This window comes from Tetrao urogallus, assembly GCF_951394365.1.
Source record: "Tetrao urogallus genome assembly, chromosome: Z".
NCBI lineage: Eukaryota > Metazoa > Chordata > Aves > Galliformes > Phasianidae > Tetrao > Tetrao urogallus.
In genome coordinates this window covers 66,126,302-66,138,287 of record NC_136816.1, presented here as the reverse complement: position 1 = coordinate 66,138,287, position 11,986 = coordinate 66,126,302, and the positions used below count along the sequence as shown (strand labels likewise).

The window sequence follows — 11,986 nt, the reverse complement described above, 5'->3', positions numbered from 1 at the left end:
GCGCCGTGCCCTGCGGGTGTGGGCGGGGCGGGGCGGGGCGGGGTGGCAGGCGGTGAAGAGGGCGCGCGCGGGGCGCGGCGGCGCCGGTGGCGGGCGGCTGGTGGCTGGACAAGGCCGTGGCTGTGCCGGGGCTATGGCCATGGCGGACGCGGGGCTGCTGATGCAGTGCTACGAGGGTTCGGCGCGGGGCCGCGGCGTGGAGACCGCCGGCTGGCGGCTGTGCCTGGCGCACCGCTTCCCGGAGCAGCGGCAGCCCTTTGGAGCCGGCGACGTGCCGTTCAGCGACGTACTGCGGCATGTCGGCATGATGCTGCGGTACGGGCAGGGGCACCGGCGGCGGGCCGGAGGGAGGGAGGTGCGGTGGGGATAGGATGCGGCAGGAGGGGGCCGCGATGGGCTGATACAGAGAGGTGGGGGGGGGTGGGAGGCCGGGCAGAGGGGCCGCCCCGGAGTCTTCTGGACCCCGGCTGGGAGCGGCGGGGGGGAGCAGCGGCCGTGTCATCGCGCTCTGCGCGGCTCCCGTCTCCCTGTGCCGGGCTCGACCCCGCGCCGGCTGTCCCCGCCGGGGTCCGGAGTTCGCGTCCCCGCGCTGCAGATGGGGTACGGGAGCACCTGGCACCGGCTCCGCGGCCCTGCTGTCACCTGCGAGACGTGTGCGGGGCAAAGGTTCCTTCCAGCGGGAGGGAATAGCCATGCCTCCCCGGGAAAGATTGGGCTCGCGGCCCGGTGCAATGCAGGCGATGTGCCTGAGGCTGTGTCACCGCTGACCATTTCCTTGTGCCGTGCTCTGTGCCGTGGCCTTGGTGCAGGGGAAGGATGCAATATGGGGCTTTGCACTGCTGCAGCTTTCTGCAGGGTGACTCTGGGTGCACCGGTGGCACAGTTGTGGTGATGGGGCACACTGGGAGCTATCTGGGCAGGCTTAATCTCTGTGCCAGGCTGAGCAGAAAGCAATGCCCTCTGGACCTGGTTTGGCTCAGTGCAGGCAGGCTTTCTGCTGGTTGTAAAATCTCAATTGCCTGTGCTGTGTGCTGGTGGGAAAGCTGAAGGTGGGGATCTGCTGTGCTTTCCCTGCTCCTCGCTCCGGGGCACCTCCACAAAGCAAAGTGATGGAACTGCTGATAGTGGCAGTGGCTGCACAGGATGGGCTGGTTCTCCCGACCTCTGTGTGCTATCCTCATGCAGCCAAGTGCAGTATTGCTACTGCCTCCAGATTTGTTGGAAAAGCCTTTACCCACCATTGAGGTGGGGCAGATGTGTTCATCCTAGGGGCAGCAGGCTGGGCTCAGTGCAGCCCCCTGGTGAGCAGTCGGGTGAGAGGGCACTGCCTGGGGCCAGCTCCACAGTGCGTGTTTATCTGATGGGCACTGCTGCCTTGTGGGGCTGACAAGGGATGGCTGGTGCTGGCTCCTACCTGCAGTCACACCTCCTGCATTCCCTGCAGGTACTTGAGGTGGTGGTACAAGAAAACCCGCATTGAGAAGAAAACTGCCTTCATCGACCTCCTGAATGCCGTCCCTTTGCAGCAGATCTATGGTGAGCCCAGGTTGGGCATGGGGTAGTGTAAGAGGCACTGTCCTGCTCCTGGCCCTTGGGTGCTTCTGGCCAGGAAGGGGCTGCTTGGGGCATAGGGCAGTACTGACCCCTGCATCCACCAGGCTGCCCGCTAGGTGGGATTGGCGGCGGTACCATCACTCGTGGCTGGCGGGGCGAGTTTTGCCGCTGGCAGCTGAACCCTGGGATGTACCACTATGAGACAGTCATCACTGACCAGGTAGGGCATGGTGCCACCTGCCCCCTGCAGCACCGTGACACCTGCATCGGGGCTCACCCTGTTCCCCTGTGTTCTTTCTCTCCGCAGTTCACAGTGTGCTTGCGTCGCAAGGGACAGACTGTTTACCAGCAGGTCCTGTCTGTGGAGAAACCCAGTGCTCTTCAGGGCTGGAACTGGGGTTACTGTGGCCACTATGCCTTCTACCATGCACTGTACCCCCGTGCTTGGATGGTTTATGAGCTGCCAGGGCAGAACGTGGTGCTCACGTGCCGCCAAATCTCCCCAGTCATCCCCCATGACTACAAGGTGAGGTGACAGTTCCTCAAGCATCACGCCTGTGCCCTGAGGTACTGCAGTAGCTCCAGGAAGGAGCTGGGGAGTGATGTGGTATTTTATGGCAATGGTCCCAGTGCTTCTGGAGTGCCACACTGGTGCTGCTAAGGCACGACTGTTGTCAGCCAGGCTTCCCTTCTTGATCATTTTCTTTTCCAGCCTGATATTTTTGTCCTAAGATCCCGTTCCTGGTATCAGCTGCAGTGGGCTTTGTTGCAGCCAGACCTAGTGCTGAGAGGAGCCATCCCTTGCTGCTTGCGCTCTGCTCTGGCAGCTGCTCTGTTCCCCTCCCACTAGTGCTTTGACACTGTGTTCTGCCCACTTCCTACCTTTATGTTTGTGTTGTATCCCTGCAGGACTCCAGCCTGCCGGTGGGGGTGTTCATCTGGGAGGTGGAGAACAACAATGAGGAGCCTGTGGATGTCTCCATCATGTTCACCCTGCAGAATGGCACGGGCACAAAGTCGGATGGGAGTGGGGGCCACTGGAATGAACCCTTTGCCCTGCAGGACAGTGGGGAGCGGGTGGCTGGTGTCCTGCTGCACCACTGTACACCCGTCAACCCCTTCATCTTTGCCGTGGCTGCCCGAGAGAAGGTGAGGGCTGGAGTGGGGCTGTGCTGCTCCTGGTGGCTGTGGGGTGGTCCCCAGTGTGGGGACAGCCCTGGAGCTGGATAAGAGCAGGAGGGTGTCTTCAGGCTCCCTGGAACACTTGTTTGGGGTTCCAGCAAGTAATGCAGTGGGTGAGGCTTGCATGATGCCAGGCAAGCAGACTTGGGGGTGGTGTTGGTGTACAGCATGAGACCAAGCTTATGGTTGTGAGATTGTTGGTGGGTAGCTTTGGCCACCTGAGAAAGTTCCAGCTTCAGATGTACTCTGGGGTGATACAATTGCATCACCTGCTGCTTTGGAATGGGAGCTGTTTCCTGATGCTCTCCTTATCCCCAGGCTGGCACAGTCATCACTCACCTTACTGCTTTTGACCCTGCGGGGTCAGGCAGGGATGTGTGGCAGGACCTCCTGCAGGATGGCAAGCTGGAGTCCCCCACTGGTGAGTGCTGTCTCAGAGGCCTGGGGGGTGCACGGGCTGAGGTTTGCTATGTGGCTGTAGTGGTGCCCAGCCACCTTCCCTAGGTTCATGCTGCCAGATCTGCCAGCCGAGCTGGTTCTGGTTTGTTTAGGGAGCACTTAGCAGCTCTTGTGTTCTGAAGCTGGCGTAACCTGCTGCCCTCTTGTTGCCACGAGGGTTTCCTGAAGGTCTCTGGAATTTCCTTGATACTTCGCGTCATCCTCAGCTGCTTGCTCACTCATTGCCTTCCAGCAGGGTGACACTTTTGCAGTCTGTGCTGTCCTGCTGCTGCAGTAGAGCTGTGCATGTGTCCAGCGCCCTGCCTGCCTTCCGAGAGAACAGATTGCTGACACTGCTGACAGATTTGTGATGCTGGCAGTGGACCTCTGCAACGTTTCGTGAGGGCTGATTCATGTCACCAGTTGCCTAAATATTTCAGGAAAACGAAAGCTCCTTTCTGCTGTCTGCAGATGCACTTGGAGCTCTTAGGCTATTGGGATGTGGTTTTCCTTCATGCATGCTGGACCTTATCATAGGATCTATACTTCCGTGAAAATTGTTGCCTTAATGAGTTTACCTGGTACACATGTCAGGACTGGTGTATAATTATGCAGTTGCTTGAGGACATTTTTTAAATGCAGGTGCTGTTCAAACACCCTTTAGAAAGCTGGAGGCGATGACTGTCACTGCAAAGTGCAGGTACCTGCGCTGGCAGTCTGCAGTCCTGGGTGACAGGGTCATTCCACGTGTGCCTGCTGGCTTTTCTGCCTAATTTCTCTCTCTGCTTCCATGCTGTTTTTTTTGTTTTTTTTTGTTTTTTTCAACCCCCTATGACTCCTTGTCCCATGGTAAGTGTTCTATCCTGGTTGCAAAAAACAGTTGCTCATGCACAGCAGTGCTGCCTCCAGAATGCATCAGATACCCATTTTGTGTTTTGGGGACCAGAAAACTTTGTCCCTTTGAGACAGCAATCCCTCAGGCTTTGTAAGCTTCCTTGGTTACTTTGTGAACCCTTTTTTTTATTGTCTTTCTGGCAGGTAAAAGCAAGCAGACGCAGAAGGGAGAAGTGACAGCAGCTGCGGTGTGTGCCAGCTGCACAGTGCCTGCACGAGGCCACGGGACACTGGAGTTGGCCCTAGCGTGGGACATGCCCCGTGTTCACTTTGGCTCCAAGGAGAGACTGCACTTCAGGTGGGTGCTTTGTGACAGCCTGGTGGAGCTCCTTGGATCGCCCCTGAGCTGAGTTCTTTTTCTTGGCAGACGGTACACACGCTTCTTTGGCAGCAATGGCGATGCAGCTCCTGCACTGTCACACTATGCCCTGACACACTACAAGGAGTGGGAGAGGAAGATTGAAGCATGGCAGAAGCCCATCCTGGAGGACAGGTGGGGTGGATGGGGGATAGTGACTGAGCAGGGGACAGCAGACTGGGTCATTGGCTGACTTTCCCTCTCCCTGCAGTCAGCTGCCTTCCTGGTACAAGTCAGCCCTGTTCAATGAGCTGTACTTCATGACGGATGGGGGCACAATCTGGCTGGACCTACACCCTGACTGCCTCCCCGAGGACCTGCAGGGACCAGCGGCTGCCAAGTTGTCCCACCTCCTCCCTGTTCTGCAGGAGTACGGGAGGTTTGCTTATCTGGAAGGTAACAACTCACTGGGACACAATGCACCTCATGTCCCAAGTGCGCCCTCCCTGTTTTACTTGTTCCGAGGATGCTTTCTGCACCCCTGCAGAATGAAGCATGGCATGGGGAGGGAGACCTGTCCTTCTGTGTCTTCCCTCCCTCACTGCCCCTCTGCTGCTTCCAGGGCAGGAGTACCGTATGTACAACACCTATGATGTCCACTTCTATGCATCCTTTGCCCTTGTAATGCTGTGGCCCAAGTTGCAGATCAGCCTGCAGTATGACATTGGTGAGTTGCTTGGGTGGTGCTATGGGACTGGCCTCTGCCATAGGTGTTGGTGCTGAAGGGCTGGTATTACCTTCCAGCTCCTTGCTAAGCTCTGTTTGGCAAACCCCATCCCACTGATACCACTCAGCATCTCCCCCAGCACTGGGACATGTCCTTACTGCAAGAGACTGGGAGCAGACTGGTGTCCCCCAGTATGTTGCAGGGCACAGCAGGGTGCTGATAGCCCTGTCTATGCCTGTGGTTTGGGCTAGATGCCTTACTAATATCCCACACCCTTCCAGCTGTCACAGTGCTGAACGAGGACATGCAGCCACGGCAGTACCTGGTGTGTGGCGAAACAGCCCCAGTGAAGACGAAGAACGTGGTGCCCCATGACATTGGGGATCCAGGTGAGGGGGATGCACAGGGATGCTGAACAGATGCTTACAGAGGAGGTGGTAGTGGGTACAATGTGTCACTTCGGTGCTATTTGTTTGTGGCACTTCTGGGTCCTTACAGGGACAGCTTTTGCTTGCTGTGCTGCTGTATCTGCTCTGTCCTCATGCAGATGATGAGCCCTGGCAGCGAGTCAATGCCTATCTGGTACACGACACTGCCAACTGGAAGGACCTGAACCTGAAGTTTGTGCTGCAGGTGTATCGTGACTACTACCTGACGCACGATGCACTGTACCTGCAGGACATGTGGCCTGTCTGCCAGGTACTGTGGGAGGGCCCTTAGAAGATGGGAGACATCCGGAGAGGGATACAGCAGGAATTCTTCATGACCCCCTCCTGCCTCCTACAGGCTGTGATGGAGTCGGAGCTGAAGTTTGATACTGACAATGACGGGCTTATTGAGAACGGGGGCACTGCTGACCAGACGTACGATGTATGGGTGGTGAGCGGGGCCAGGTGAGCAGGCCAGGAGTGAGGGCTGAGTGGTGGGAGGTAGTTCAGAGCTGGGGACATGCTCCCTGTACGTCACCAGAGCACTGCGCAATGTGTCCAGCATCGCCAACACGATTGTCCTTTTTGCTCTGGCAGTGCATACTGCGGTGGGCTGTGGCTGGCAGCTGTTCGGATGATGTGTAAGATGGCAGAGGTGCTGGGTGACACCGAGACCCAGCAGAAGTATGATGCTATCCTGCAGAAGGGCAAGGAGTCATTTGAAAGGCTGCTGTGGAATGGTGCGTGCTGGCTGGTGGGAAGGTTAGGGGGGATGGAACAGCGAATCAGCTGCAGCCGTCAGTATACCATATTTCTGGCTTTTTCCAGGAAAATACTACAACTATGACAGCAGCGGGAGCAGCACCTCCAACAGCATCATGTCAGACCAGTGTGCGGGGCAGTGGTTCCTGGGGGCTTGTGGCCTGAACCAGAAGGAGCTGGAGGTGAGGAGAAGGGGTCTGTGAAAGCTCAGCCGAGTGAGCACCTGGTGTGGGCTGTGTGCGGAGGGCCACGAAGATGGTGAAGGGCCTGGAGCATCTCTCCTATGAGGAAAGGCTGAGTGAACTGGGTCTGTTCAGCCTTGAGAAGACTGAGAGGGGACCTGATCCAGGTCTATAAATATCTGAGGTGTGGGGGGCAGAATGGCGAGGACGGACTGTTTTCAGTGGTGAGTGGAGACAGGACAAGGGGAAACGGCCGCAAACTGCAGCATAGGAAGTTCCGCACAAATGTGCGCAAGAACTTCTTTACAGTGAGGTGACGGAGCACTGGAACAGGCTGCCCAGGGAGCTGGTGGAGTCTCCTTCTCTGGAGATGTTCCAGACCTGCCTGGATGCCTACCTGTGTGACCTGCTGTAGGGAACCTGCTTTGGCAGAGGGGTTGGACTCGATGATCTCTGGAGGTCCCTTCCAACCCCTACAATTCTGTGATTCTGTGTGCTAGCTGCTGGTATGCACTGGGCAGCACTTGGATGGAGGTGGCTTAATGCACGTCAGTGCACTGAATGGAAACCAGCTCAGAAATGGGCTGCACAAGCAGAGTGTGTAACCTTGGTCAAGTCTGGCACGCTGCTAGGAGGGTCCTGCTGGGCTCTGCTCTCAGCACAATAGTGTTTGCTTAGAAACCAGTGAAAATATGCATGAAACTTTCCACATGCTGTTTGTTGCTCAGTTTGAAGTCCTAAATGAGCGTTGGAGGACATGGAGATTGATTTGTGGCCCTAAAGCCCACAGCTCTTACCTCACAAAGGAGGAATTGGCCAAAGGCAGCTCTGTGTGATGAGGCATAAGAACAGTGATCAGTAACAGTATTGGAACACAGCATGGCAGCAGAGAGCACTCCTGTGGATAACTTATGACTGAGGAAGCTGTCAGATCCCGCTGCTCCAGAGCAGAGCTCTCTGTGGTGGGAAAGAATATGCAAAAGTTTCTTCCCCAGGAGCAGTGTGCCTGTAGGAAATTCTGTGGGACTTGGTAAGACAGGATCTGGCTGTGCCCTCCAGCCTTGTGCAGCCTTTTTAGATGGAAGTGGTAAATGTAGCACAGTCTGAAACCTCGCCTATGTTTTTGTTGATGTCTGACTTTGTTGCTTATGGTATCATTTGTCCCCTGCTCTCTGGTGAGCTTTGAGCTTGCTGAAGGCTGCACTGATGAACTCTCTCTGTTTACTATGGTCATCCAGTTTTTTCCATGTATTTTGATCCCTTGGCTGCTGGCAGTTCTCCTGTTGTAACTTCATTAATGCTTTCCTACTGTGTATGTAGGTCAGTAATGAAATGCAAAGATAAGATAAATTGGTGACCTCAGTCCTGAAGAAATTTTGCCTTGAAACTTTTTTTGCTGGAGAAGACTTTCCCAACCAATCTTTCTGCTTATCTCCAGATCCACACTGCAAAACATGACTGTATCACATGCTTGGCTTTAGCACAGATAAAGCACTGCCTTTCCCCTGATGAGACTGCAGAAGTTGCTGGGTTATCTCTGCCAGGCTTTGGCAAGCTGCTGTGGCATGCTTGCCACTTCCTTAACATTTCCAGCAAATGTGCAGAAGAAGTTGGTGCATCCTGTGCTGGGACCAGGCAAGCAAACTGCCTATTTCCTGTCCTAATGCCCTTTTTATGACTTTTTAGTTTTAGCACCACAGAGAAGCATTATTTACTTCCAGCTACATGCAGAGTCTTTCCATCTTTATGCAGTTCTCCTTGCTGTTTGATTGGCAGGCATTTTCATGCTTGGGTTGTTCTGGTTTGGTTTTGTTTTCTGAGGGCTTAGTCAGCATGGTGCTTCAGTTTGTTCTTGTAGTTCTTGTGAGCTCTTGGCTTTGGCTTGTTGAATAACTTGTTTTTCCTTCTGTATTCTCTTGAAGCAACTGTTTGCTCAGTGAGCGCTGCTGACCTTTCACAGACCTTTTGCTAGTGGTAAAAGTCTCAAGGCTCTTCTGCCATAAGCAGAAAATCACAAGGTGTCCCATGTGTCACAGTCCAACCTTTTATCTTCATGCTATCTCATGAAGATATCTTGCCTCAACCCTTGGTCAGGGACACAGTCATTGCCACCCAATGGCAAACCTGAAGGAAGTTGAAGTTGAAGTCCTTCTGAAATCTGTCAAAAACACGCTCGGTTTTTCTTATTCCACTGTGCAAAAGCTGAGCATCCTGTTTGATAGGTAACTTTCGATGTTCAGCTCTTTTGATAGGATTCCCAACACACACTGTAATCAGCCTTGTGGTATTCATAGTCCCACTTTTCAGCTGCAGGATGTATCCCCGTGTCACTACCCTGGCTGTGCCACAGCCTTCCCCTCCAGCATCTCTGACCCGTTCTCCTGTCCACCTCTGGTCTGTGTCTCATCTTTTCTCAGCATTGTAATGTCTGTTGTAGATGGTGGCAGGCTACACTAGCTAGATGAAGTAGCTATGATGGGGGTGAGACAGCAGTTTTAACCAGCAGAAAGCTTGGGTTATGAGTTGGCAATAGCTTGAAAAACATCAGCAGTGACCATAAGTGCAGGCTGGGAATTCAAGTAGGGCAAGTTTGAGGAGTGTGGCTGGCCTGTCCCCAAAGCAAACCCCAAAGCAGGAGTGAGATGCAGTTGTGGAGGAGTCACTAGGCACCATCGGGAAAGGTGGCAAAAAGGTCTGCCTCTCCTTTCTGACTTTTTCTGGGGGAAAAGGCCTTCTGGTGTTTTCCTAAGGTGCCCACTTACCAGCAAGCAGTGTTGACCTATTCCTAGCAAGAAATGTCACCAAGTTGCTGGCACTGTCTCTATGCAGGTCTTCCCCAAGAGCCACATTGTCAGCGCACTGAAGACCATCTTTGAGAAGAATGTGATGAGCTTTGCGGGTGGCACCATGGGTGCTGTGAATGGCATGCGGCCTGATGGTGTGCCTGACACCTCTAGCTTGCAGTCCAGTGAGGTGTGGGTTGGTGTTGTCTATGCTCTGGCTGCCACCATGATCCAGGAGGTAAGCAGGTGTGCCAGGGGGTGAGCTGGCATGTGTCATCTCCATGCCACAGAGATGACAATGGCAGCCTGTTTTTTTCCCACAGGGTCTGGTGCAGGAGGGCTTCCACACAGCAGAGGGCTGCTACCGAACGGTGTGGGAGAAACTGGGCATGGCTTTCCAGACCCCTGAAGCCTATTGTGAGAAGAAAATCTTCCGCTCGCTGGCATACATGCGGCCCCTCAGCATCTGGAGCATGCAGCTGGCCCTGGAGAGCAAAGCCCGCCAGACCCCCAAACCCACACCACCCTAGAAGAATCCTCTGCACCCCTGAGACTGGGTGGCACCGAGCAGAGTTGCAGGGATCTCATCCTGTGCCTCCCTCTCTTGAGAATGCTCAAATTGCTGTTTTCTTTCTTACCTCTTTGGCTCCCACATTTCTGCCCCTTGCTCTGGGGGATCCCCAGCCTCTGTGCTGCACAGGAGACCAGAGGCACGTGTTATGTCCTGTCATCATTGTGGTGAGAGGAGGGGACTGGATGGGGATATGTGACTGTCCCCTCCCTGGTGCTCAGGGCTTCTGCAGGACCCCCATTCCCCAAGACGTGTCCTAGGGTATGTGGCCTGCAGAATGTGACAGGGACAGGATGCGGCCCACACTGACACATGGGTGCTGTAGTGTGTAGCTCCCTGGGCTGACTCTGCAGCTGGGGGGCCCAGCTGGGACAATCACTGGGGGATGGTGACAATCCCAGCCCCAACAGTGCCCAGCCTGGTCTGGCACTGTGCTGTGAGCTGGGGTAGGCAGGGGAGCGGGTTTTAGAAAATTAATTGTTTGAAGTTCTTAATAAACTATTGTTCAGCTGTCCATCACTCTCCTTGTGCTTCCTGGTGTGTGTGCAGGTGCAGGGGTGGGGATTTGTGTGCAGAGTTGGGGTGACGGCCAGCTCTCCACTTATGTCTGCAGGAAGGCAAAGAAACCAACATGGGCTCTGAAATGCCACCAGCCCTTGCAGGGGGCTGCCACCAGCTGCCGGGAAAGAGGGCAGAGGGCCCTGTGGCTCTTGCAGTCACGCACTGATGATGACTGGAGAGCTGTGGGGAAGCTCAGGCCAAAAGCAGTGGCCCAGTGGCGACAGCGTACCTGGTTCCCTGTGCAGGCTGCTCAGCACTGAGGTGGGACACCTTCACCTTGACCTTTGTCCTCCCCTGGTTGCTACCAGTTTCCCCAACCTGTGGGGTGAGGGCAGTCCTGCTGCTCCCGAGCCAGTGACAACGCCAGGGTGCCAACACTGCTCCTGCCTCTCCTCCTAATAGTACTTTACTGCAGCCACGCTCTAGTTCTTGTCACATCCCTTCAGGCAGCAGTTCTGGCTCCTGTGCCCCCATATGGCCTCCCAGTGCCTCTCCTGTGCCCCCACGCAGTGCTGTGGCAGTAATGCCTGCGTCACCACATCCCCCGTGCCACTGCAGGCGGTGGCCCGTCTCCTGCTGGTGACCCTTGGCAGGCTGCCCAGGGGCCGCACACAGCCCCCACCGCTATAAACAGCTCTGAGCAGGACTGGAGCAGAGCACAGCTTCGCCATGGAGCACCGCCGCTACTGCCTCCTGCTTGGCCTGGTCCTGCTTGGCCTCGGCCCTGCAGCCTCCAGGAAGGTGAGGGCAGCCGGAACCGAGTGCTGGGGGCTAGCTGCTATGCTGAGCTGTGCTGGGCCATGCTGTGATCTGACACGCTGCCGTGTCCCCTGGTCCTAGTGTGATCTGCAGGGCCTGTGGAGAAATGAGCTGGGCTCCAACATGACCATCTCAGCCCTGGATGTGGCTGGGACCTTTTCCGGCTCCTACCAGACAGCGGTAGCAGTCACCAACAAGCAGATCCTGGTGTCACCGCTGCAAGGGGCCCAGCAGCCCGCCGGCACCAAGGGGCAGCAGCCCACATTTGGCTTCACTGTGCAGTGGCAGTTTGCAGGTATGGCAGCACCAGCAAGGCTGTAGATAGCCAGACAGCTCTGCCCAAGGTGTCTGTCTGTCTAAGGGTCTGATAGAGCTATTTGTCAGCCCAGGCACCCAGGGTGTCCTTCTATCAGAGAAGGCAGTCTTTATTCCCCTGGCTTCAGCCCTTGGTTTACCCCCAGACTCCACCACTGTCTTTGTGGGACAGTGCTTCGTGGACCGCCGTGGGAAGGAGACGCTGGAGATGGCATGGCTGCTGCGGGAAGAGGTTCCCTCCCGCAAGGACACCTGGAAGGCCGTCAGGTGAGCACAGCTCTCGCTGCCACCCCTGCAATGCCCACCCCACCCCACTGACCTCTCTTCCTGCAGGGTTGGCACCAACGTCTTCACCCGTGTCAAGTGATGGGGAGCACTGCCTGTTCCTCAAGATCCTGTCTGCAGCACCTGGGATCTCTGCTGCCTCCTCACTGTGTCCTGCTGCCCACCTGCTGCATCCCTGTGCCTATGCACCACGAGCCAAATAAACCCTCAAGCAACAGCAGAGCTGTACCGCATGTGCTTCTTATTC

At 55.7% G+C, this 11,986-nt stretch overlaps 2 protein-coding genes across 2 annotated transcripts; both read left to right on the top strand.

Annotated features, from left to right (window-relative positions):
- Positions 1 to 133: 133 nt before the first annotated feature.
- Positions 134 to 9,778, top strand: GBA2 (glucosylceramidase beta 2; the record flags this gene model as incomplete). The annotated part of the gene is made up of 17 exons (XM_079549024.1): positions 134 to 315; positions 1,445 to 1,536; positions 1,659 to 1,774; positions 1,862 to 2,080; positions 2,464 to 2,703; positions 3,055 to 3,157; positions 4,213 to 4,366; positions 4,436 to 4,561; positions 4,638 to 4,822; positions 4,989 to 5,093; positions 5,375 to 5,482; positions 5,641 to 5,792; positions 5,880 to 5,986; positions 6,119 to 6,261; positions 6,350 to 6,465; positions 9,295 to 9,486; positions 9,572 to 9,778. 17 exons carry the CDS (start codon positions 134 to 136, stop codon positions 9,776 to 9,778), a joined length of 2,547 nt encoding a protein of 848 aa, XP_079405150.1.
- A 1,271-nt stretch (positions 9,779 to 11,049) lies between these two features.
- On the top strand, positions 11,050 to 11,821 carry LOC306956885 (avidin-like; the record flags this gene model as incomplete). The annotated part of the gene is made up of 4 exons (XM_079548219.1): positions 11,050 to 11,121; positions 11,221 to 11,434; positions 11,601 to 11,721; positions 11,788 to 11,821. 4 exons carry the CDS (start codon positions 11,050 to 11,052, stop codon positions 11,819 to 11,821), a joined length of 441 nt encoding a protein of 146 aa, XP_079404345.1.
- Between the last annotated feature and the right edge of the window lie 165 nt (positions 11,822 to 11,986).